Source organism: Aedes albopictus, chromosome 3 (assembly GCF_035046485.1).
Source record: "Aedes albopictus strain Foshan chromosome 3, AalbF5, whole genome shotgun sequence".
NCBI lineage: Eukaryota > Metazoa > Arthropoda > Insecta > Diptera > Culicidae > Aedes > Aedes albopictus.
The window spans coordinates 48,782,898-48,808,099 of NC_085138.1; the positions used below are offsets into that span (position 1 = coordinate 48,782,898).

At 41.2% G+C, this 25,202-nt stretch overlaps 1 protein-coding gene and 1 long non-coding RNA gene across 3 annotated transcripts; one reads left to right on the forward strand and one right to left on the reverse strand.

The window, feature by feature from the left end:
* The first annotated feature begins 371 nt into the window (after positions 1 to 371).
* On the forward strand, positions 372 to 4,951 carry LOC134292241 (uncharacterized). Its single transcript, XR_009999534.1, has 2 exons — positions 372 to 636; positions 4,286 to 4,951. It is a non-coding gene; the product is annotated as an uncharacterized LOC134292241 (long non-coding RNA).
* On the reverse strand, positions 4,484 to 25,152 carry LOC109410403 (proton-coupled folate transporter). 2 transcript variants are annotated; one of them, XM_029870286.2, is made up of 4 exons: positions 24,963 to 25,152; positions 7,006 to 7,389; positions 5,610 to 6,940; positions 4,484 to 5,550 (listed from the first exon to the last, which is right to left on the reverse strand). In XM_029870286.2, exons 2-4 carry the CDS (start codon positions 7,024 to 7,026, stop codon positions 5,427 to 5,429), a joined length of 1,476 nt encoding a protein of 491 aa, XP_029726146.1. In that variant the 5' UTR covers positions 7,027 to 7,389; positions 24,963 to 25,152; the 3' UTR covers positions 4,484 to 5,426. The 2 variants fall into 2 exon arrangements, with proteins under 2 accessions (XP_029726146.1, XP_062717214.1); XM_062861230.1 differs by lacking the exon at positions 24,963 to 25,152 and adding an exon at positions 16,852 to 16,980.
* Positions 25,153 to 25,202: the final 50 nt, after the last annotated feature.

The window sequence follows — 25,202 nt, forward strand, 5'->3', positions numbered from 1 at the left end:
GAACACAACAGTTCTAGCTACGTAAAATTGCATGTGCATTGCATACATTCAGGCATTTAACGGTGTTGGGAGATTTCTGTCCAAATTTACAAAATTGATTCCATTTGACACATTTCGTTAAGAGATACAAGACCAGATTTGTATTCTACTATGATGTTTCTACCGAGATCAAGTGGCCATTCATTAAAAAATAGTCGAAACGAAGTTGTTATACCAAAATTAAACATAAATTGTAACTAAAAACTAGTTGTTACGACACCGCTATACAGCACAGCCGCTCCAACGGAAGGTCAGAAATCGAATGGTAAATATGAGTCAACAAGCTGACCGACAATCCAGCTTGATTATAGGTAACACTGAAGCTACGTCAAGACGAGCGTTTAGGTGACGAAGAGCGTCACAACAAAAACAACGAAAAATAATACCTCCAGGAAATAATATTACCTTAAGCATATTAAATATTTTCGGATTATAAGTAATGAAGTTTAGTCGTAAGGTACGTAAAATGGATTGCTAATTAGTTTATTTGTATATGTTTAAGGTTCACATATTGTCGGCATACTGTTTCCTTCCTGTAAAGGAGAGAGATGAGAACACTGAGTTGTAGCTTGTAAGAGGAATTCGATACCAAATATTGTAAGTAATATAAAACTAACATAACATTGTTGAATTAATGATAAAAATTGAATTTACAGTTTGAGCTGCTGCAAAGATAGCAGTTGCTGCAAAAAATTGGTAATTTACATCCGAACACTAGTCAAAAAGGTAAAAGTTTCATAATGATCTATTTTTTCGTCTGGTACTTTCTGGTACCCGTCTTGCGATTCACAAAGGAAATGTATTTTATTTTATTGTAACTTTATCCAGATCGCAGAATGCTGCAGAATCTGAAATTTTTTTAAATGCTGAAAATGATTAAAAATTGGCAAAAATCATGATTTTGAAAACGCTTCCGTAAGAGCGCAAAAATAAATGATATCAGGTGCAGTTTTTTGTTTAAATGATACACCTTAATCACGAGAACTGGTTAACATACTCAATTATTATTTTCAATCTGTCGATATTGTGATAATTGAAGTACCTCCAATGAGTTATGATACAAACGAAAAAAAAAGACAGTGGAGAAAACCATCAAATTCAGACATTTATTCTTGAAAAAATAAGCATCCCAAAGTGTTTTATTGATTGCCACATGATGAAGCAACACTTTGTCCATCTTCAAAAAATATAAGGCTTTTTGACTTATGGCCAGGAATTTGGTAAATTTACGCCTATGTGAGGCGTCTCGCTTTACTCACTTCTCATCGTTTCACTTTTTAACGGATTATTCAAATATTCCATAGTTCGCAAATCGCCCGCTCATGGCGCTTGCATCGTTTTTGCTCCTATTTGATGTTTGCTCACCACCACCATCTACTCAGTGGGTTTGCGAATCACAGCGTAATTAGCATTGGACGATTATGTTTTCGGGACGATGATTTTTATCACATTTTGTTCCAAGTGATACGTCTGTTTGTCTGTGGTTAAGGACTACCATATTTTGAAACGTTCATCATGCTTCACCTTATTGAAAGTTTGATTTAGTTTATGGACATTTTAAAACAATCACCAACATCAATTCTGAATCTTGCACTAAGGGGATTCAGGTGGCCAAAAATCGAAAATTGACTTTATTCAATTTAGGTTCGGTAGTTGGAAGTAGACCACTTGGACCAGTAAACCCTAGAATATTAGTTTGCTAATCCCTATACTTATCGAGATATTGGTAGCAGAATGAGACCAATGGACGGGCTTGGTGGTCTAGTGGCTACCGCTTCTGATTCGTATGCAGAAGGTCATGGGTTCAATCCCTGGCCCGTCCCTTTTCATCCTACTTTGTATCTTTCTATCCACTTTATCTCTCTCTCTCTCTCTCTCTCTCTCTCTCTCTCTCTCTCTCTCTCTCTCTCTCTCTCTCTCTCTCTCTCTCTCTCTCTCTCTCTCTTCTCTACATATACAACTCATGTATATTCATATGTTCATAGCCATCGCTAGAACCAGAAACGAATTGTAAAAAAGTCGTTTCCCTCCCTTCCAATTTCCACTCACACTCCACATATAACGCCTACAAGTTATGCAACCAAAGCGTGCTGTGCCGCTTGACCTTATTCACCTCAATCACCACACAATCTATCACCTTACGAACACTATAAATAACCCCCCTATCCATGGATCGCATCACCGACCCAACGGTGACTCCCAGATCTCCCATCCTTTCCGTCTAACAAATATTTACCCCAGTCCGTGCTGGTTGTGGGGATGCAGAGGTGATCTCGGTCTTTAGTAGCAACAGCCAGCACACTCTAACATTCCTTTCCCTTCCCAACTGACTATTAGGACGTGGCCGGCGCCGGTATTGATCCAAAATGTATGAGCTGCTAGAATTGCACTTTGAGAATAAGTGGAGTGTCCCAGCCCTTATTCATTTGGATCTCTGTGCAATTGGTACCAGCTCAGATCAATAAAGGAGTAGCAACCATTGACATGTATAGTCAGATTTGATCGTTTTTTTTATCGTATTGGTAGCAGAATGAGACCATTGTCAATTTTTGGTAAAACTAATGAAATGTTCAGCTTTGCATATCTTCGGCTTTAATGAAAAATGTCAAACTTTTAAAGTAATTTCTAAAAGCTTGTTCATGAACCTTTAGAATGACGTTTCAGACGTAGAAATGTTGATTGTAAAACTACTAAATGATGCCACATCAAAAAATTAAAATTTCTCTCATACAAACCGTACTATACAAAAAAAAGTTTCGCTGAGTTTCGCCAGGAGTATAGTTGAGGCGTTTCAATTATTCAAATAAAAATATCTAGTCAAGCGATACTGTATCATTTACAAATTCCGTGCAGATTACTTTTCAAGGATGTGGCTTCTGCAGCAGTTTTGAAATCCAGCGTTAGATGATCGAGGAGGACAAAGGAGCATTTTAGAAACCTTTAGAGGCCTTCAACACTTTTTCACATTTCTCACGTCTTTTTTCATATGGTGGAAATAAGTGCCATTTCTTATGTTTTTTTTATATTTACGATCCATTTTTGGTTTTTTATGATCCGCACAACTTTTTCACTGATAGCTTGTTATTGCCATTGAAGCTGGGTTAAATTGCCCCAGTGCTAAACATTCAGTATTGAAGATCAGCAAAATAATGAAATGTAGAGTAGATGGCAAAGCTTCTATATTCTGCATACGATGATAGGCCGAACAAGAGGCACGTTATTAATTTAACAAGCTACCATTCAACTGGATATTCAGCTTTTGACACCATTAACCAACCATTGTTCGGCTATGACTCTCACTATTCAGCTATCATTATTACTAGGGCAGTAAAAAACACCTGGAGCAATCCCAGAATGAAATTCCAGAGAAATCCCAAAAGGAATCTCTGGAGAAATCCTGAAAGACAGTGGCATTTAATTGGATTGTATAATGAATAACATATTGGCTTTTTATATAGACTAATCGAAGATGAGGGTAAAATAAACAAGGCAGTTTAAATTTTCATGGATTGGCATCTAAGCCGAAAAAGAGATGAGTTTGTGAAATAGGAATGTTCAAGGTGCGGCTTCGGAGTCAGTTTGGCTTTCTATTCCGCAGAATCATTACTTGTTCTGTAGCTTAGTTGTTAAAAGCGCTGGTCTAGCGAATACGGAGTTGTGGGTTCGAATCCCACCAGAACGCGATTTTTTTCACAAATTTCATCTCTCAGTTTGTCAATTAGCCACATTTCGTGCTTTATCTACAAGTTTTTCCAGTATGATCTGTTGTTCACAACTTTTTTCTTGTTGATTTACATCGTTAAAGTGTGAAAATCAACTATGGGGCGAATAATTGGTACTATAACCATAATTAAGATTCTTACCTTATATCCTCAAAAATCCCTCGGAGTACTGTTTCCCTCGCAAAGCGAACAGTTTATGTGTAACCGGTGTAATCTTTTAGAGTCCCAGAAGAAGTTTTCAAACGGACTGAAACGTCGGACAAGATAAAATAGTATGTAGTACTTTAATTTTTGGCAAGACTGGAAAGTCATTCCGCGTAGTACTATATTTAACCAGCGTTTTAATTCAATCTGCTCAACGTAGGAAAGAAAACCATGTCCGTACGTTGTACCCTGTCCGAACAAAAGCTGATGGAGTCTGAAAAAGTCCAAATCGTTACCAACAAACCAAATTTGTGGGCAATGTTAACAAATCGTTTGAGAATTTATTGAGGTTATGTTTCTAATGCAAGCCTTTATTTCAGGGATAATATTTTTCACTTTCACATAGAAAAATGGACCAAAACACAATCGGCTGCATAATTTGGTCTCAGAAACACAGACCACGTCGACAAGGATTGTACGTAGACCAACTGGGATGATGTGGTAAGGTCAAAAGTGGTTGATTTCTAAAAATTGATGTCGGATTTATTTGTTTGTTTCAAATGAGTTTTGTAGTAGGCTTTGTATTCAATTTTAACTTTTATTATGAACGGATGTAACAGCTGGTTCATTTCCTGGGTCCTGTAATAAAGTAACAATAATGATAATAATAATGAAATAAAAGTTACTGCTAGAACTAGGATTTAAAAGAAAATAAATAGCAATTGATGTTTGACTTCCATTCTACCCCACAAAAAATCCAAACTCCCGAAAATGTTTTTCCTGAACTCTATCATCTACAGTTAACGTTGTGGATTCCGGGGTTATTGGAGTATAATCGATAGTTTTTAATTCAAATCTAAAAAGATTTTCAAGTTAACTCGGCATTTCATATTTTTCGTATTACGATATGTTTAGCTGTTTTTTTTTTCTTTTTTTTTTGTTAAATAAAGTTTGTCTTTTATTATTGTTCTACCGTGTATACGACTGTAAGTGTAGTTTAGCACTAATTGAGGAGTCTTGTTTCTTCAAAAACTTATTTTTACACATATTTTATTGCTGAAGATTTTTCAACATGACAATATCAAAATACAGTAGACGTTCGATATCTGCAACATTTTTACGTTTTACTTACCGAAAGAAATTCGATAACTGCAACAACTGACAGGCGTCAAAGAACTGTCACTTGCAACTCATGTGCATTTGGAAAACATCGCATTGCATCAAAAGTGCATGCGAAAAACATCGCATCGCGGTTGACATTTCACTTTGACGGATAGCGGTGCGATAACTGCAAATCTGCTGCACTTAGTAGACTTGCAGTTAAAGCATTTGCACCGAGCGAACGTCTACTGCATACAATGACTTAAGGCAAGTAGTTATCAAATCGTGCTTCAAGTCTATTGAGCTAAGGTAATGCATGTAAAGCAAGCCGGCTACGAGTAGTACTGTTTTATCAAAGAAGGAGAATTGAAGTAACTCCACATCGCATCGAGCTTTCTTCCTGAATCAGATAATCACGCCTTATTCATTCTCTTCGGCAGCTATGCCAATACTAGCTGGCATCTTCTCTGCCTCGATTAGCCCATTCCCGTTGTCGGTGGTTCCTTCCTCGAATGTCTTCCCGCGGAGGGATATGTGAACACCGCTAGAACAAAACCAGTAATCAATAAAAATGAACGCCCAAATATATACAGTCATACTCACATCGTCAACAGCAGTACCATGATCTGGGTTCCCATGGTCAACAGGAAGAACGCCTGCGGGAAGCTGTTGATGGTTGCGTTGTAGATCTGAGTGTATAGCACTCCGCTCAACAGCGGCACAGCATTATCGAACACCGATAGAAACGAGAAAATGATTCCCCGCTCGGTCGTGGGTACCATCTTTGAGATCATCGACCGGAGGACCGGGGCCACCACCGGACCCAGGCTGGAAATGCTCGCCCCGACGTACAACAACCAATCCACTTCGGCAAAGATGTAGACGATCCGGGCCGAGGCGTGAGCCACGGCGCCGATCATGATGATGAACGTATCCTTCATCTGCAGTACCTTGGTGAAGAACGGCACTCCGAGAAACATCATCACCACGTAGGCAGCCGATTGGTACGTCTTGAAGTAGCTGTACAGATCGGCATTCCAGTTGAACTTCAGTTGGGTGTACAGGTACATTTTGGGCTTTTCGTCCCGTTGGAATGTGTAGAAGGACATGGCGACCATCAGGATGTAGAGGTAGATCCTCCGGTTCATGGTCCGCTTCTTGAAGAAGGTTTTCAGCGATGTTACGACGTGCTGCTTGTCGAAGAAATCACCGGGCATTCGGTACCAGTGAAGCTCTGTGATCGAGACCTGCCTGTCGGTGGTGCGAGATTTCAGCCGTATGATCGAGTAGATGATCGACAGGAGTAGCAGCGAGGCGTTGATCGCAAACATTATCGTAAATGATCGGGCAGTACGATTGTAGATAAGATTTCCGATAGCAACTCCGATAGGCATCGTGCTCAGATATGTTGCGTCGAGGATCGTGATCCTTATTGTGCGATCCGCAACTGTTGTGATATCCGAGATGTAAGCGAAACATGACGCAAAGATGGCGATGTCCGCTCCTGTCAGAACACTTGGTATCGTAGCCGTGTAGATGATGTACTCCACGGGCCACGATTCCATCCGAGTGTTAACCACGATCATCACCGAGTACACGAATTTTCCGATCAACCCCAAAATCAGCGGAAGTTTCCGACCTCTCCGATCGGACCACGCTCCAAGGAACAACGCCAGTACGATTGGGACCACGTACATCGCTATGTTGTTCCACATGTGAAACGTCGACGTTGTAATCTGGACCTCCTTCTTGATGTCCTGGTAGCTTTCGATGTTGATGCAGATATCGTGCGAGTAGCCATGGTTTACCGTGCAGGCCTTGTACAGGAAGAAAACCTGCTCGATCACCGACGTCAGCATGAAGGCCATCATGTACAGGAACATCGACGGCTCCACGGTGATCTTGTGGTACCATCGCTCGGCGCGAACCGGCATCTACAAATAAAAGAGAGTCCCTGCTAATTGAGCAATTCAAATTAATCATTCAAGTTTCCACCTACCACAACCCCGTCGTCACTCATGATGACTTCGCCTCTCCGAATCACATGGCCTTACGACGCGACGATGAACTGGAACAGAGGAGTATCGCGTTCGAAGTACAGATGAAGACTGTCTGTTGGATGAGTCGAACTACTGTGCGCAATATCAGCTGCACGAGATTGTTGATTGAGATAAGAGCGGGATTGCTGTCTGTTGTACGAGAGATTGAAATTGTCCGCCGCTGTGATGCTGATAGTGGCGAAGTTCTAGCTGCTGGTGGTGACGATGATGATAAGAAGCCGGCTTCAGTGGAAGATGCATTCGGAGGAGATTCAAGGTCGGAGAATTTATGTTTGAATGAGGAGGCTGCAAGAGGAGGCCCAAGAGGAGTTTGCAAGTGGTTGCTGAAATAAAAAAAAAAAAACAAAATGTTTTTATTAGTAAGGGATACACTAAGGTCAATATCTCTCAAATAATCATAAATGTATAATAACTTCCACACACTATTTGTTAGACATCTCGATAACGAAAGCTCCAATCAAAATTAAATTCATAAGCGTTCTACAAGGATGCTGAAGCTTCCATTTGATGATAAGAGAACTTCAATCGGTTGACAGATGGCTAAGAAACGTCAGTGACTTTGTGACACATAAACATATACATGCAGACATTTACTCTCTGAAGCAATGCCGTCTTTGTGGTTCCGAAGAGACGAAGGGTTTGGCGACCATACGAATGTGTTTTGTTTAGTGGGTCGAGAAGAGGACTACTCTTCTTTTACTTCTTGTTGTAGAAGGCGGCCTTAACCCCACACTACTCTTATCTTCCTGTTAGGATGTCTGTTGAGCATATTGAAAAAATGCAGACATTTACTTAGTTCGTAGAGCTGAGTTAATTGGTATATGAGACTTAGCGCTCAGGGCCTTCTATTAAAAGTTGGTATTTATTCCCTTCTTAGAAGTGTGAGAAGAGTAAAAACATGATTCGCTAAGAAATCCAAGGCCATATATAGATGCTGCTATGATTGATCTATCGAGAGTATGCGGCGGCGGCTGGATGGTATCGAGAGTATGCAGTTGGGTGATTGAGGGATATTTAAGGCCGGGCCGATTAAGGCCGTTAAGGTCGACGAATGTAACGCAACACCAACAATTAATTGATTTTACAGTAGACGTTTGACCGATACAAGCGCTTTAGCTGCAAAGCTTTTTAACTGCTAGTCCACTACGTGCAACAATTTTGCAGTTATCGCACCGCTATCCGTCAAACTGAAATGTCAACAGTGAAGCGATGTTTTTCGCATGCACATTAGTTGTATTCATTTTCGGTTTCTGTAATTTTTTTTGGGTTTCGGAAACAGTAGGTTGGCCTAAGGTCCCCTATCCACCGTGGTGGGGCTGCCACATTAGTTATAGCTTCCGGTGGAGGAGTATTTCATATTCAGCCGCTGGATGCCAGAAGAGACGCTGTTTGAGCCGCACCTCCTTGGTGGACAGACGCTCGAGACGTACCTCCTCAATCTAGCTAAAGTCAGAAGGACAACAGAGCCTAGTAAGGTGGCCCACACTTATATGAAAAACAAAAAAACCGAAAAATGCCAAGTCTTACCTCCTAAATCAGTTGTTTTGGACTCCCAGAAGCAACGTTCAAAATTTGAACAAAATCGGATGAGCCTAAGGGGGCGCTCGTATGGGTAAAATTTGCTCAAATGTATGCAGAAATTTTAAGCTTACGAATTTTAGGGTATAACTTTTTTCACAGCCGTCGGATCACTTCGAAGTCTTCGACAAAGTTCTGTGACATAAAGTAACTTACAATAATACCAAAGGGATTGATTATTGAACGCTTACAGCGCCACCTAGCGGCAAAATTCGAAAATTTAAAATTTCTGCATACATTTGACCAAGTTTTCCCATACAAACTTCAAGCATTTTGAGCGCCTCCTTAGGCTCCCCGTAGTATCCCCGCAACTACTTCATCAGTTATTCTGCAACATATGGGAAACCGCGACATTTCTGGCCGATTGGATGTAAGGCGTCTTAGTAAAGGTGCCCAAAAGGGTGACCTGACCGTATGCGATAATTGGCGGTGCATCATTGTTGTAACGGGGCGGAATCCCGGGGCCGCCACGGCACTGCGGCGTTTCATCGGTCACTGAGTCGGTTGGCTAGGGTCTACCGGATCACGGGTCGTCTCCTGTTGTTGAGAAGGAGGACCAACAGTCTTGGTAACCCTAGGCCAACACCGAACTTCACGATGTGGTCGATGTGCCTTTCCCAGGTCCTTTCAGTCCTTGAGTTTCAAACTTCGACATCACACTACCGAACCGTCATATGCTGTTGGTGAGGAAATCCCGTAAGCGAACTCTGTCACCGTTCCTTAACTCCCGTACCGGCGAAGTGGAAGGCGTTTCCTCGGATCTTCCGGGTAGCATCAAGTCCAACCGTGAACGTATTTGTCGCCCGAATATCCCCATCGACGGTGACTGGCCTGTAATTGGATGGATCGTTTTCCGGTACGGCAACAGAATCTTCGACCATTCTACGTTCAGGTGGGATCTCGAACACTGTAAGGCCTTGAGCTTTTGCTTAACCATCGAACGATCGCGCTGTTGTATTTTGTACAACACGTTGAAATAATCTCGCTTTTTGTACTCAGCATTAGCGTAGTGCTGACGCAGGTAGTCAACTGCGCGAGTTACGGAAGGTTAAATGTCTGAACTTAGCGCTCCGCCTGACCGTTTGTGAATGGATGGTATCTAGCTCCCCAGACATCGAGTCATCGTATAAGCTGTTGCATAAGATGATAAAGTGGAGGCCATATGCGTACATGCCTCCATTTAGGCGCATGTAAAATGTACGCATATCGTCTCCACTTCAACATCTTATACAACATCTCATACGATGAGTGGTTCACTGGGTCCCATCTTGTGCACGATGCCGTTTTGTTTCAAAAATGACTGGAAAGACGTCGCTGTAAATTGCACAACGTCGTCACTGACAAATACGGCCGGAATGCCGAATGGACTGAATATGTCGCGACACATGCTTTCCGTATTCTCTGCGGTGAAGGATCAGCATACCCGGATTTCTGGCCACTTTGTATAGGCATCAATCAGGATAAAGAAGTAGCTGTCGATGTACGGGCCTGCGAAGTTCGCATGGACGCGTTGAAACGGCTCGGTCGGAGGTTCCCAATGATGAGGCTGAACTTTAGCAGGCATCGGTAGAACTGATTGGCATTCAGTACAGTTCGCAATCATCTCCTCTATCTCCTTGTTCATAACGTTCCACCAACAGTAGCCCCTAGCGAGTGACTTTGCCCTGGGCGACCCAAAGTGTGTGGAATGCAACTCTGTTAGCACACGCTTGCGGAAGACTGTCGGAACGTAGACACGAATTCCACGAAGAAGATAACCTTTTTGTAGCAAGAACTCCGATTGGTCGATTCCGAATTTGTGCTATCCATCAACGTTCTGTCCGTGCTTGGATCAACGCACTCACAGACTTATCTGCAGCTGTAGCCTCAGAAAGATCCGCTGCGGCAACGGCAAAGTCCCAATTTTGTTGATCTCTACGACGTCACACTCCTCAATCACGTTTTCCGGATCTGTACGTGTCAGCGGCATTCGAGAAAAGGCATCTGCATTCGCATGGTTCGCTGATTTACGAAAGCGTATCTCGTAGTCGAAGGATTGCAAATATGTAGCGTAATTCTGCATCCGGAGTGCAGACATCACTGGTAAACCCCTGCTCTCGTTGAAAACCTTCGAAATTGTCTGATTGTCGGTAATCAAGACGAATTTCCGACCGTAGAGATATTGGAAAAAAATCCTCACTCCGAACATGATAGCATAAGCCTCCTTATCCACCTGCATGTACCGTGCATTTGTTCCTTCACGGTCCCAAACGACTTCTCGCAATCTTTGGTCCAGACAAATGGCACTTTGTTTTTCAGAAAATTGTTCAGCGGGTACAATACTGTGCTGAGGTTTTCGTAGAAACGGCCGAGTAATTGACAAGTCCAACTAAAGAACGTCCTTCATCCTTGTTCTTCGGACGCGGCATGTTGACAATCGCATCAACTTTCTGTTGGACCTTGTGGATATCATCCTTATGGATACCTTCGCGATCTATTTGATACTCGCAATACTGGATTTGGTCGGTGAAGAATTCGCATTTTTCCCGATTCACCCGGATGCCGTAGTAGCTCAACCTGCGCAAGACCTCTTCCAGTCTTTGTAAGTGGATCGCATCAGTAAGTCCTGTAATTTTGATGTCATCGAGATAAATACTGACACCTTCAATGCCTTGCAGGATCGTTTCGATTTGGCGTTGACAAATGGTCGGAGCAGATGCCACACCGTACATCAAACGGTGTACCACGGTGTGCGGTCAACGTAAGCATCTCCCGATCCTCCTCCGCAACCTCCATCTGGAGATATGCCTGCACAAGATGATTTTTGGTGAACTTCTGCCCGCCCGCCAGTGACGCAAACAGTTCATCGACAGTTGGTACGGGGTGCTGTTCAACCTTCAGGTCTGCTTCAGGATTCACTGTCTGCTTATAATCCCCGCAGATGCGTACACGGTTATCAGCTTTCTTCACTGGCACAATAGGCGTGGCCCAGCTAGTGTGACTCACTTTTGTAAGCACTCCTTCGGATTCCAGCCTATCCAGCTCCATGTCTCTAGTTAGCCTAGCGGTTAAGACTATGGATCGCCAATCCGAAGACGGCGGGCTCGATTCCCGATCCGGTCGGGAAAATTTTCTCGACTCCCTGGGCATAGAGTTCATTGAACTTGCCTCACAATATACAAATTCATGCAATGGCAGGCAAAGAAAAGCCCTTCAATTAATAACTGAGGAAATGCTTTTAAAGAACACTAAGTTGAAGCTAGGCTGGCCAAGTCCCAGTGCGGACGTAGAGCCATGGGGAAGAAGAAGCTCCTTTTCCATCGTGGTTCGCAAATTGAACGGCATCTTCCTGGCCTTCATGGATACAGGTTGGGAATCCGGTTTCATTTACAGCTTTACTTGAACAGTGGAAATTTTCCCTATAGAGTCCTCGGACACGGTAAAGGCTGGGTATGCTGCGCAATTCAGATCCCATTGTGATCCACTAGCCTCTGCCCAGCAACTCCTATCCCTACCTCCTCGTGGTACCGGCCGGAAACTATGAGCAACCTTAGGGAAGATCAGGTAACCAACCCCGGTGGGAACTTTGGTCGTAGGCTGATAGGGAAGGGGGGGGGGGGGGGGGTTTGCTTCGGTAAACCTGAGCGTCTGTTCTCCAGGAGGAGCGGCTCACAACAGCGTCTGATCCCCATGTTAGGGGCGGCTGATCTACGTCCAAGTGCCAGGGAAGGACTCTAAACTCAACTGTGCACTATGGTCCTCCGGAAAGTAGTGAGTTGGTATCAGGCCCTACGAGCCAGCCGTAAAAAAAAACATTGTAGCGGAAAATCAGCAACAGAATAATACGAACCGAGACCAACGGCAGCGACCCCAGCGAACAAAAAGGACTAGCGATTGGAATCTCGGTACGTGGAACTGTCGATCTCTCAACTTCATTGGGAGCACCCGCATACTCGCCGATCTACTGAAGGACCGCGGGTTCGGCATCGTAGCGCTGCAGGAGGTGTGTTGGACAGGATCCATGGTGCGAACGTTTAGAGGTAATCATACCATCTACCAGAGCTACGGTAACATACGCGAGCTGGGAACAGCTTTCATCGTGATGGGTGTTATTTGCAGAGGCGCGTGATCGGTTGGTGGCCGATCGACGAAAGAATGTGCAGGTTGAGGATCAAGGGCCGATTCTTCAACTTCAGCATAATAAACGTGCACAGCCCACACTCCGGAAGCACTGATTATGACAAGGACGCATTTTACGCACTCGAACGCGAGTACTATCGCTGCCCAAGCCACGACGTCAAGATCATCATAAGAGATTTGAACGCTCAGGTAGGCCAGGAGGAGGAACTCAGACCGACGATTGGTAAGTTCAGCGCCCACCAGCAGACGAACTCATTTATTTCGCCGCCTCCAGTAACATGGCCATACGTAGCACCTTTTTGCACCACACCTTCCCTTATCGTTACACCTGGAGATCACCACAGCAGACGGAATCCTCAATCGACCACGTTCTGATTGACGGACGGCACTTCTCCGACATTATCGACGTCAGGACCTATCGTGGCGCCAACATCGACTCCGACCACTATCTGGTGATGGTCAAACTGCGCCCAAAACTCTCCGTCATCAACAATGTACGGTACCGGCGACTGCCACGGTACAACCTAGAGCGACTGAAGCAATCGGATGTCGCCTCAGCATACGCGCAGAATCTCGAAGCCGCGTTGCCAGACGAGGGCGAGCTCAATGAGGCCCCTCTAGAGGACTGCTGGAGTACAGTGAAAGCAGCCATCAACGACGCAGCAGAGAGTACCATCGGGTACGTGGAACGGAATCGATGCAACGAATGGTTCGACGAAGAGTTCAGAACGGTTTTGGAGGAGAAGAACGCAGCGAGGGCGGTAATGCTGCAGCAAGGGACTCGACAGAACGTGGAACGTTACAAACAGAAGCGGAAACAGCAGACCTGCCTCTTTCGGGAGCAAAAGCGCCGCCTGGAAGAAGCGGAGTGTGAAGAAATGGAACTGCTGTGCCGTTCCAAAGAAACACGGAACTTCTATCAGAAGCTCAACGCATCCCGCAACGACTTCGTGCCGCGAGCCGAAATTTTGCAGGGATAAAGACGGAGGCCTCTTGACGTGAGGTGATCGAAAGGTGGAAGCAGCACTTCGATCAGCATCTGAACGGCGTGGAGAACGTAGGCACGGGAGCCCACGACAACGAAAGAAACGACGACGCCAGTGCAGCGGAGGACGGAAATGAACCAACTCCCACGCTGAGGGAAGTCAAGGATGCCATTCATCAGCTCAAAACCAACAAAGCAGCTGGTAAGGATGGTATCGCAACTGAACTCATCAAGATGGGCCCAGAAAAGTTGGCCACCTGTCTGCATCGGCTGATAGTCAGAATCTGGGAAACCGAACAGCTACCAGAGGAGTGGAGGAAGGGGTAATCTGGCCCATTCACAAGAAAGGCGACCATTTGGAATGTGAGAACTTCAGGGCGATCACTATTTTGAATGCTGCCTACAAAGTGCTATCCCAGATCATCTTCCGTCGTCTGTCACCTAAAACGAATGAGTTCGTGGGAAGTTATCAAGCCGGCTTCATCGACGGCCGGTCGACAACGGACCGGATCTATACCGTACGGCAAAACTTCCAACCGAACACGACCGGATGCGTCTGGGTAGTAATGTTACGATAGACGAGGATACTTTCGAGGTGGTGGAGGAATTTGTCTACCTCGGATCCTTACTGACAGCTGACAACAACGTGAGCCGTGAAATTCGGAGGCGTATCATCAGCGGAAGTCGGGCCTACTACGGGCTCCAGAAGAAACTGCGGTAGAAAAAGATTCACCCCCGCACCAAATATACCATGTACAAGACGCTAATAAGACCGGTGGTTCTCTACGGACACGAGACATGGACGATGCTCGAGGAGGACCTGCAAGCACTCGGAGTTTTCGAGCGACGCGTGCTAAGAACGATCTTCGGCGGTGTGCAGGAGAACGGTGTGTGGCGGAGAAGGATGAGCCACGAGCTCGCTGCACTTTACGGCGCACCCAGCATCCAGAAGGTGGCCAAAGCCGGAAGGATACGGTGGGCAGGGCATGTTGCAAGAATGCCGGACAACAACCCTGCAAAGCTGGTGTTTGCAACTGATCCGGTTGGCACAAGAAGGCGTGGAGCGCAGAGAGCACGATGGGCGGACCAGGTGGAGCGTGACTTGGCGAGCATTGGGCGCGACCGAGGATGGAGAGCGGCAGCCACAAACCGAGTATTGTGGCGTACTATTGTTGATTATGTCTTGTCTTAATGATGTTGAACAAATAAATGTATGTAGTCCTCGGACACCGACGCATACTTCGCAAAAATCTGTTTCAGATTTCCAGCAGTATCGTGGGAACCAGCCGGCTGGTCGATGACGTTCGCTGCAACTTCTTTTTTTAGCATCGCGTTCCAGTTGACGTTCAGCACTTTGAGCCACTCTCGTCCGAGCAGCGGATGTTTCGAAGAATCGACTACGTACAACGGTAGTGTGGCTCGCACCCCACGGCAGTCAACGGCCACATCCAAGACTCCCAATACACGAATGTTAGTACCGCAGTAGCTGACGAGATTCAAAGAACACTTCCGCAGTTGGCATTTCTTGAAATGCTGCTGGAAAAGCTGCTCACTGATGATGTTCACGGGGCTGTCAGTGTCGATTTTGAACCGAACCGAAATACCGTTTAGCACCAGGGTACGAATTTTGCCGTACATAACCTCTTCCGCATTAATATCCTCTGTAGAATTACATCGCTAATCGATCGTTTTCACGGCACCTGATTTTGAATCGGACTTTCCGGCGTGATCCTTGCTCGCCGAAGACTTCCTCATACACACCCGTTCAAGGTGTCCTCTGGTGTGGCAGTAGGAGCACACCGTATTTTGATGCCTGCATGCTCTAGCAAGGTGCGATTTATCCCCGCACCGGAAACAGAACTTTTCTTCCGCGGATGTGCCTGCTGTCGGAGAATCGCCCCCCCACTTTCTTATCGTACGCCTCGTCGGTGTTGGACAGCATTTACCTCGGATGTCGAAAGGGAGCCAGCAATTTCTGCACCACTTTCTGTGACAGCTCCATACTGACCGCAATATCCCGAGCATCATACAGCGTCAAGTTCCTGTGTTTAAAAAGAGGTCCTCGAATATCATTCCGCTTCAAGCCGAACACGAGCTGGTTCCTTAGCGCCGTGTCCAGGTAGTTTCCGAAATTGCAAGTAAAAGCGATGCGACGAAGGACCACTACATATTCGTCGACGGCCTCATCCGGGGAGAGGGCGTCTTTGTCCCCCTGGCGTCGACACTTGAACTGGAAATTTTCGCTTATTTCCAGCGGCCTTGGGTTAAAGTGTTGTTCGAGGGTGTCCACAATCACTTGGAAGGTTTTCGTTCGGGGATTATCCGGAACAATCTTATCGCACAACGTCTCATATGTATCCGAGCCCATCAGAAGAAAGAGTAGGTTCCGTCGAGGATCCCCATCTACTACACCGTAAATGGTTAACGCTGTTTCGAGTCTTTACACCCATCTTGACCAGCGTGTTTTCTTCCGGTTGTACGCATCGATGTGGAAATTTGGTGGCAGATTTCCACCGGCAGCAGCAATTGGTGGTACTGCTCCACCAGCATTAGCAGCATTGTCGATCATCCTCGTTCGCCAAACTGTTGTAACGGGGCGGAATTCCGGGGCCGGCACGGCAAAAAAACAAACTAAAACGCGAAACGCGGACTTTACTTGTGGACGAGTTTTAAACACGTTCGTACTCTTTACTCGTATATTTATTAATGGCAGTAGGGTGTTTTTACAATGCCAAGGTTTTGTAATTGTAGGTATGTAAGCAAGGTATAACAATCATGTTACTGTGTGCCGTTCTCAAAGTCCTCTGCAAAGTGATCCTTAACCGGATACAGGAGAAAATTGACGCAACTCTCCGACGGCAGCAAGCACGATTCCGTGCCAGACGATCCTGTCCCAAGCAACACGACTTGTTTCAAAGCCAGTACCAGCAACATCAGTGCAATTTATTCACTGTTCAAATTAAGGACGACAGAACACAATTGCTTCTTCTTTGAAACGCAAAAAGCGCAAATTTTAAATCGTTATGCAACTTGAGCTAGAGGGAATGATAAAAAAAATTAAAAAAATATATTCAGACTCGAACCAGGAGTATTAACCACTCACCTTACATACTACACCAGAAGCTCTGTGAAAGATTTGCTGCTCAATGCACCATAAAAGCTACTGAAGTTACGCGTTACTTCATTGTACCGTCTTTGCCACAAGTTAGAAAAGCTGTCAAAATGAAAAGACGCGCAAGTTCTCCCCAACAAATTTGGAACCTAATCTGAACAAACAAACCAGAGCAAGATGTTTCATGTGTGTTACATAGCACATTTAATGCAAGCTGACTGTATTGCCACTTGTGAGGAATATGTAAGCTCCGCCTCCATAAATCGATGTTAATTACGATGTTATTTGTAATTCCTATGAAACAAAGCTGCAACTTAACGATATTCGGAGTTTAAATGCAACTCAACTGAAAAGATGGAAGTTGCGTGCGCTTTTATTGCAACTCTTTTAGATCAAAGCATAGAAAACCACATTTTGGATGATGTTGCAGGTGCTGCTTGGGGTGTGGCCCATATTGTCACGCTCCGTATCATTCTGGAGCAAATCAATGAATTTCAAGAGTCTCTCTACCTGGTGTTCATTGATTACGAAAAATTTTTCGATGTGGCAAGCCCTCCGGCGCAAGAGCCTCCCTGAGAAAATAAACGACGACATCATTGTAGCACCGATTAACCGTGAACCAAATCGTGGATTGCATTGGCAGCCCACTACCATGGAGCACCTAAATGACTTCGAATTGGCTGATGACGTTGCTCAACGGCGCTCTGATATGCAGAGCAAGCTCAATGATCTTGCCAATCGCTCCTCAGCGTCAACAAGACCAAATCGTTGGATGTAAACACGGTCAACCCCTCCAGCTTTACGGTAGCTGGGCAATCAGTGGAAAATGTTGAAAGCTTCCAATATCTTGGTAGTCAAATGGCGGCCGATGGCGGCACCAAGATCGACATAGGTGCACGGATCAAGAAGGCGAGGGCTGCTTTGCGAGTTTAAGAAATGTATGGAAAAACAACCAGATTAGTCGACGCACCAAAATCCGAATTTTTAACTCGAACGTGAAATCTGTGCTGCTATACGCCAGTGAAACCTGGTGTGTATCAGTGGAGAACACTCAACGGCTGCAGGTCTTCATCAATAGATACCTGCGGTAAAGAATTCGTGCATGGCCTCACAATTGGATCCCCAACGTGGAGCTCCATCGTCGATGTCATCAAAAGTCGATAGCGACAGAAATTCGGGAGCAAAAGTGAAGGTGGGTCGGCCACACTCTACGCAGAGGCGGAAACGAAATCTGCAAGCAAGCGCTAGCTTGGAACTCAGCAGAACATCGCCGCAGAGGCAGAACCAGAGGCTCATGACGGCGCAGCCTCAACAACGAATTCTAGCAAGTCGACAAAAATTTGACCTGGCCACAGGTCAAGGCTATGGCAGGCAATCGCCCAGGATGGAGATCTTTCAATTCGGCCCTCTGCACCCCACGGTGATACCGAGGACTGAAAGTAAGTAAGTAAGCAAGTCTATACAGATGAAAACATATGCAGCAACACTGTTACCGTTCAACAGCACAATTGTGCTGGTTCGTGCACCAAACTGCATTCCTTCGACCGTCCGAAAGACTCAACGATGACAATCATTTCTCATTCCCAGTGAGTGCGCAATTTTTGAACATCTTGTCTTCTGTCGCCTTTCAATCATAAACGGCGCCCACCAACAATGTAGTTATCAGCAATAAAAATTAATTGATTACCTTTTCCCCCATTCAGATAACGAGAATCTACTGCTTGTCTGGCAAATCCCAGCCTATCTTTACTAATAACACTGGTCGACAGTGGATCACGCACTTTGACCACTTGTTCCATTTCTGATGGGTTTTGGCCCGCTGTTTCCGAATCTGACTTCGGAATTGCTGTAACACGTACAGTTTTTGAGAAAAATAGGTTTTTTTTCACAAAATTTCATATTTTCATAAAAAATAATCTATTATCTTTATATTATTATTTTTTTATCTGCTCATCTCAACCAATATTTATATTCGATAGATTTTGATCCACTGATATAGAATCTGACCTAAGAATTTCAGTAACATGTACAGTTTTTGAGAAAAATGGGGTTTTATTCACAAAATTTCATATTTTCAGAGAAAATAAAATTATTGTCTTTTTAAATTTGAAGCTTTTATCTACTCATCTTAACCAATATGTTTTATTAAATAGATTTTGATCTACTAATTCGTAATCTGGCCTAATAATTACTGTAACACGTAATTTTTTTGAGAAAAAGGGATTTTTATTCACAAATTTTTTTATTTCCATAGAAAATAAAATATTGTCTTTATAATTTTATTTTTTTTATCTGCTCATCTTAACCAATATTCATATTCAATAGATTCTCGTATACTTATTCGGAATCTGACTTCAGAGTTCTGAAACGCATGAAGTTTTTGACCAAAATAGGGTTTTATTCACAAAATTTCATTTTTTCTTAAAAAAATGAAATATATTCTTTATAATTTAAATTTTTCTCTGCTCATCATGAACAATAATTACTTTTAATGGATTTTGATCCATTGATTCGTAATTTGACATAAGAATTTGAGTAAAACGTATTTTTTTTTTTTGAGAAAAATAAGGTATAATTCACAAATTTTCATATTTTCATAAAAAATGAAATATTGTCTTTATAATTTTATTTTTTATTATCTGCTCATCATGAACAATATTTATATTCAATGGTTTTTGAGTCACTGATTCGTCATCTGACATAAAAATTTGTGTAACACGTAAACTTCCTAAGAAAAATAGGGTTTTATTCACAAAATTTCATATTTTCATTAAAAATAAATCCTTGTCTTTAAATAACTGATTCAAAATGTGACTTAAGAATTTGTGTAACACGTACAATTTTTGAGAAAAATGGAATTTTATTTATAAAATTTCTTAGAAAATAGACTATTGTCTTTACATTTTTTATCTGCTAATCTTAAAGAATATTTATATTCAATACATTTTTATTTACTGATTCGGAAACTAACCTAAGAATTTTTGTAACACGTTCAATTTTTGAGAAAAATGGGGTTTAATTCGCAAAATTTTATATTTCATAAAAATAGAATACTGTGTCAGTGGACCAAAATCTACTAAGTATAAATATTGGTTAAGATGAGTAGATAAAAAAAATAAAATTATAGAGTCCATATTTTATTTTTTTTTAAATATGATATTTTGCAAACAAGACCCCATTGTTCTCAAAACCTGTACGTGTTATTGAATTTCTTAGGTCAGATTTTGAATCAGTGCACTGATCCACTGCAGTGGATCAAAATCTTTGGAATATAGATATTAGTTATGATGAGCAAATCATTATTTTATTTCACAAAATTTCACGTGTTACAGAAGTTCTAAGGTTAGTTTCCGAATCGGTGGATGACAATCTATTAAATATAAATATTGATTAAGATGAGCAGGTAAAAAAAAAAAAAAAATTATAAAGACAATAGTTTATTTCCTACGAAATAAATTAATTTCATGAATAAAACTCCATTTTTTTTCAAAAATTACACGTGTTACTAAAATTTTTCGTTCGGATTCTGAATCAGAGGAATAAAATATATTAAAAATAAATATTGGTTACGATCATCAGATAAAATGAAATAAAATTAAAAAGACAATATTTTATTTTCCATGGAAAATATGAAATATGATGAATAAAACCATATTTTCTCAAAACATTTACGTGTTACTGAAATTCTTAGGTCAGATTCTATATCAGTGGATCAAAATCTATTGAATATAACTATTGGTTATGATGAGCAGATGAAAAATTCAAATTTATAAAGACAAGATTTTGTTTTGTATGAAAATATGAAATTTTGTGAATAAAACCCTATATTTCTCAAAAAAAATACGTGTTACAGAAATTCTTAGGTCAGATTTCGAGTCAGTATATGAAAATCTAATGAATTTAAATATTGGTTAAGAAGAGCAGATTAAAAAAATAAAACTATATTTACTTTCTTTAAATATATGAAATTTTGTGAAAAAACTATATTTTTCTCAAAAATTTCACGATTTACTGAAATTCTTAGGTTAGATTTTGAATCAGTGGATAAAAATCAACTGAAAAAAATATTGGTTATGATTGGCAGATACAATAAATAAAATTATGATGACAATAGTTTTTTGAAATATGGTGAATAAAACCCTATTTTCTCAAAAGATCACGTGTTACTGAAATTCTTTGTTCAGATTCTGAATCAGTGGAACAAAATCCATTGAAAATAAATATTGGTTGTGATCAGCAGATAAAATAAAATAAAATTATAAAGACAGTATTTTATTTTTCATGAAAATATGAAATATGATGCATAAAACCCTATTTTCTCAAAAATTTTACGTGTTACTTCTTAGGTCAGATTCTGAATCAGTGGATCAAAATCAATTGAATATAAATATTGGTTATACTTGGCAGATAAAAAAATGTAATGACAATAGTTTATTTTCTATGAAATTATGAACTTTTGTGAATAAAACCCTATTTTTCTCAACAATTTTACGTGTTACAGAAAGTCATAGGTAAGATTTTAAGTCAGTATATAAAAATCTAATAAATACCCAGGTAACCACTAAGCATTTGGATAAGCCGTAGAGCAGACCGTATTAAGCATTTGAACTGCTTGCTGCCCTACATCAGCAGTTCGAATGCATAGCTGCCTTGAAGTAGCATAAGCTGTGCTGCTCAAAAGCTTGTAGCTGTTAATTAGCACTTCAACTGCTTGAGGTGTTTTCGCCTTGAAGCATTCAGAATGCTTTTTAACTGCTTTTCAAATGCTAAGAGCAAAGAGTATGGAAGATATGTTACGTGTTTGATAACGCATGTTGTCTCTTTCTTACATAGTCTATGCCTCTGTACACATATTTGTACATCTGAGTTCCTTATTCATTTTTCCCTAGGTTTTTCCCGTACTCATCCAAAAGCTCCACAAAAAACATTGCTGCAGCTGGTTCAGATTAGGAACATGGCCATCGAACAATTAGCATGTATAATTTCGTCGAAAAGTATGTACCGAATCGGTGAATGCTTTGGCGGGTCATAAAATTATGCGGAAGAGGGAATCATATGCTAGATCGAAGAGGGAATGAAAATGCTTTGTACACAGAAAACAAGTTTTGGATGTTGGAAATGAAGCTGCTTCCGAATTATTCTTTATATTGGGGGTTAAATCAGCACACGCCATCGGAACAGCTGTGGCGTATCCTGTAGCGTGCAGCAGAAACTTGAGCAGCAAACATGGACGAATAATCTCTGGATCGTAAGTTCAAATCCAAATAACTATTAAAATATGCAAAAAAGCACTATCAAATATCAGCTGGAGTGTGCAAGGACGAGGAAGCGCGAAGAGCGAGGAGCGGTCGTAAATCTATTTTTGTTTTGTTTTGCTCGACGAGGCGTTACGCTTCTTTGACATTTTGATACGACGTTCCTGAAGGTGCTGCACTCAGGCAGCCCGTTATTTTGCCAAAACCTGCTGTGTGGTAGCACTATAGGTGCATATACGGCCAATTAGCATTAAATGCCTTGTCGTAAGGACTACTATAATGCTGGAGTAATGCTATTTTAAATGCTTCCTGGTTACTTGGGTATCAATATTGCCTAAGATGAGCAGATAAAAAAATGAAAATTATAAAGACAATAGTTTATTTTCTATGAAAATATGAAATTTTGTGAATAAAACCCTATTTGCTCAAAAATTTCACGAGTTACTGAAATTCTTTGTTCAGATTCTGAATCAGTGGATCAAAATCTATTGAAAATAAAAATTGATTATGATCAGCAGATGAAATAAAATATAATTATAAAGACAATATTTTATTTTCCATGAAAATATGAAATATGGTGAATAAATCCTTATTTTCTCAAAATTTTAGGTGTTATTGAAATTGTTAGGTTAGATTCTGAATCAGTTGATCAAAATTTATTGAGTATAACTATTGATTAAGATGAGCAGATGAGAAATTAAAAATTATAAAGACAAGATTTTGTTTTGTATGAAAATATGAAATTTTGTGAATAAAACCCTATTTTTCTCAAAAAAAATACGTGTTACTGAAATTCTTAGGTCAGATTCCGAGTCAGTATATGAAAATCTAATAAATATTAATGTTGCTTCAGATGAGCAGATCAAAAAAAAAAATAAAATTATAAAGACAATAGTTCATTGAAAATAGAAAACATAAAATTTTCTGTATAAAACCGTATTTTCTCAAAAAATTTACGTGTTACTGAAATTCTTAGGTCAGATTAAGAATCAGTGGATATTGAATATAAATATTAGTTATAATGAGCAGATGAAAAATGTAAAATTAAAATACCAATATTTTATTTTCGATGACATATTAAATTTTGAGAATAAAATCCTATTTTTCTCAAAAACTGTACGTGTTACAGGAATTCTGAAGTCAGATTCGAAATCAGCGGGCCAAGTTCCATATGAAATGGAACAAATGGTCAAAGTGCGTGAAAAAAGTTTCAAATTTGTCGACTAGTGTAATAATTAGGGACAATGGAAATTCGCGATATCGCGGAAGCCGCGAAATCCGCGAAATTGGGCTATGGCCGCGAAATTTGAGAAATTCTGCGAAATGCCGCGAAATTTGGTAAAATTGTTAAAATACCCTACAAATTTCCATCAAATACAAATATATAAGCATAAGTTGACTGATAATTTTTGACAGTGTAAAGTTATTTTCGAGTTTATTGCAAATTTAATTTATGCTTGTTTTATACTTTTTATCAAATTTGTTACTTTTTTTCGGTGAATTTATGATTACGTCTCACAAAACCAAGTAAATTGTTCATATGACATGCAAATTTGGAGTTTTCTTGAAGAAAACGATCAAAAATATGGGACCGCGAAATTGCCGCGAAATTTACAATAGTAGTCCGCGAAATTTAAGAAATTTTGCCGCGAATTTCCATTGTCCCTAGTAATAATAGAGATAATTATAGCAGCAGCACACTCAGAGATCACGAATGTATCACAACCGGCCGATAAGAATCTTTTATACCTGCAGACAGTGTTTGTTTATCTAATCAGTGTGGTATGGAAGTATCTCTAATTAAATATCTAAATAATACAAGATACCATATTTTCAGGTTCAGCTTCTGAAATGAGCTGTAGATGATTGAATCTAGACATATCGGAATGACATTTTCAGCACTGTACAATTGTCCTTTCAAGTTGTCGGAACTCAAACATTAAAAATGTTTTATTTCTGAACACATGTTTTCGCATTCCTAAAACAAAAAGGCTTAAAATCGTTTCTTTTGAATTTAAATTTTTGGAGCTTCACAATCAAAGCTTTAGTGATTTAGAAAATAGGAAATTAAAAATGCTTACGCTTAGCGCAGACATATTACATCAGAACTGTTTTTATCGGGAAAAAATGTTAATGGGTCGTTTTGTTCTGACGGGGCGTATTGAACCGATTCATGTTTGAAGTACTCAATAGCACATACGTCACATTACTAGGCTGACCATATTTGTCCCGTTTAAATACGGGACACATTTTGGAAACTCAACAAAAAGGAAATCAAGGTCCAAAATCAGAACTGCATGTGGATAATAATGCTATTTGAGCCTGAAAGAACGAATAATTGAGTCAAAAACGTTAACTAAGCTCCAACGGCAAGTGTTTGAAAATTTTGTTGTCCCGTTAAATACGGGACGGATGGTCAGCCTACACATTACCAGCTTAAAGTAGATCTACAACACTGCACAATTTCCACTGGACGACACACATCCTCATTCGTTGTACGTTGTCTCACCGGTGTCTAGTACAAAAATTACAAACATATCGTTTTTGGAGCAATAAGCTCGGTAGCTCGAGTAGCTCGAGTAGCAACCTTCTGAAGTGCAGAAGAGAGCTACAATCGGCGTACGCTAATCGAATTAACTGCTGATAACGACACATTTCCACATGGCTTGACTATCGACACTGTTTTCCAAACATTGCGCCACAATATCAAAACAAACTTTCGCGAATGGAGATGTACATATTGGAAGAAGAACAGTAAACAGGTTTCACTGAAACAGCAAAATAATTTATCACAATACAACTGCACTTACATTTCCTCGGAGTTATGTAAACACCAAGCAAACTCACCTTTCGATTCCGATCAAATGGCGAAGATTTCAAATTTCACATTTCATCAACTGTTTGCATGTCGGAAGAACTTCATTATAAAGCTCGTTCAATGTAAAACTATCACACAATAAAGCAGTTGTTCAGAAATTAAACCGACCAATGTCCTCGCACATATAACACTGTGATCAACCACCATGATGATTACTTGACAGAAGACAACGAAAGCCTTCACTCGACTGAGAGAGAATATTTTTGCGG

Bases quoted from the DNA above. Each gene is read 5' to 3' on its own strand.
- LOC109410403 (XM_029870286.2), bottom strand. From the start codon at position 7,026: ATGAGTGACGACGGGGTTGTG. The intron at 6,941-7,005 runs GTAGGTGGAAAC...TTTTATTTGTAG, and splicing joins TGAGTGACGACGGGGTTGTG to ATGCCGGTTCGCGCCGAGCG. The intron at 5,551-5,609 runs GTGAGTATGACT...GTTTTGTTCTAG, and splicing joins ATGGTACTGCTGTTGACGAT to CGGTGTTCACATATCCCTCC.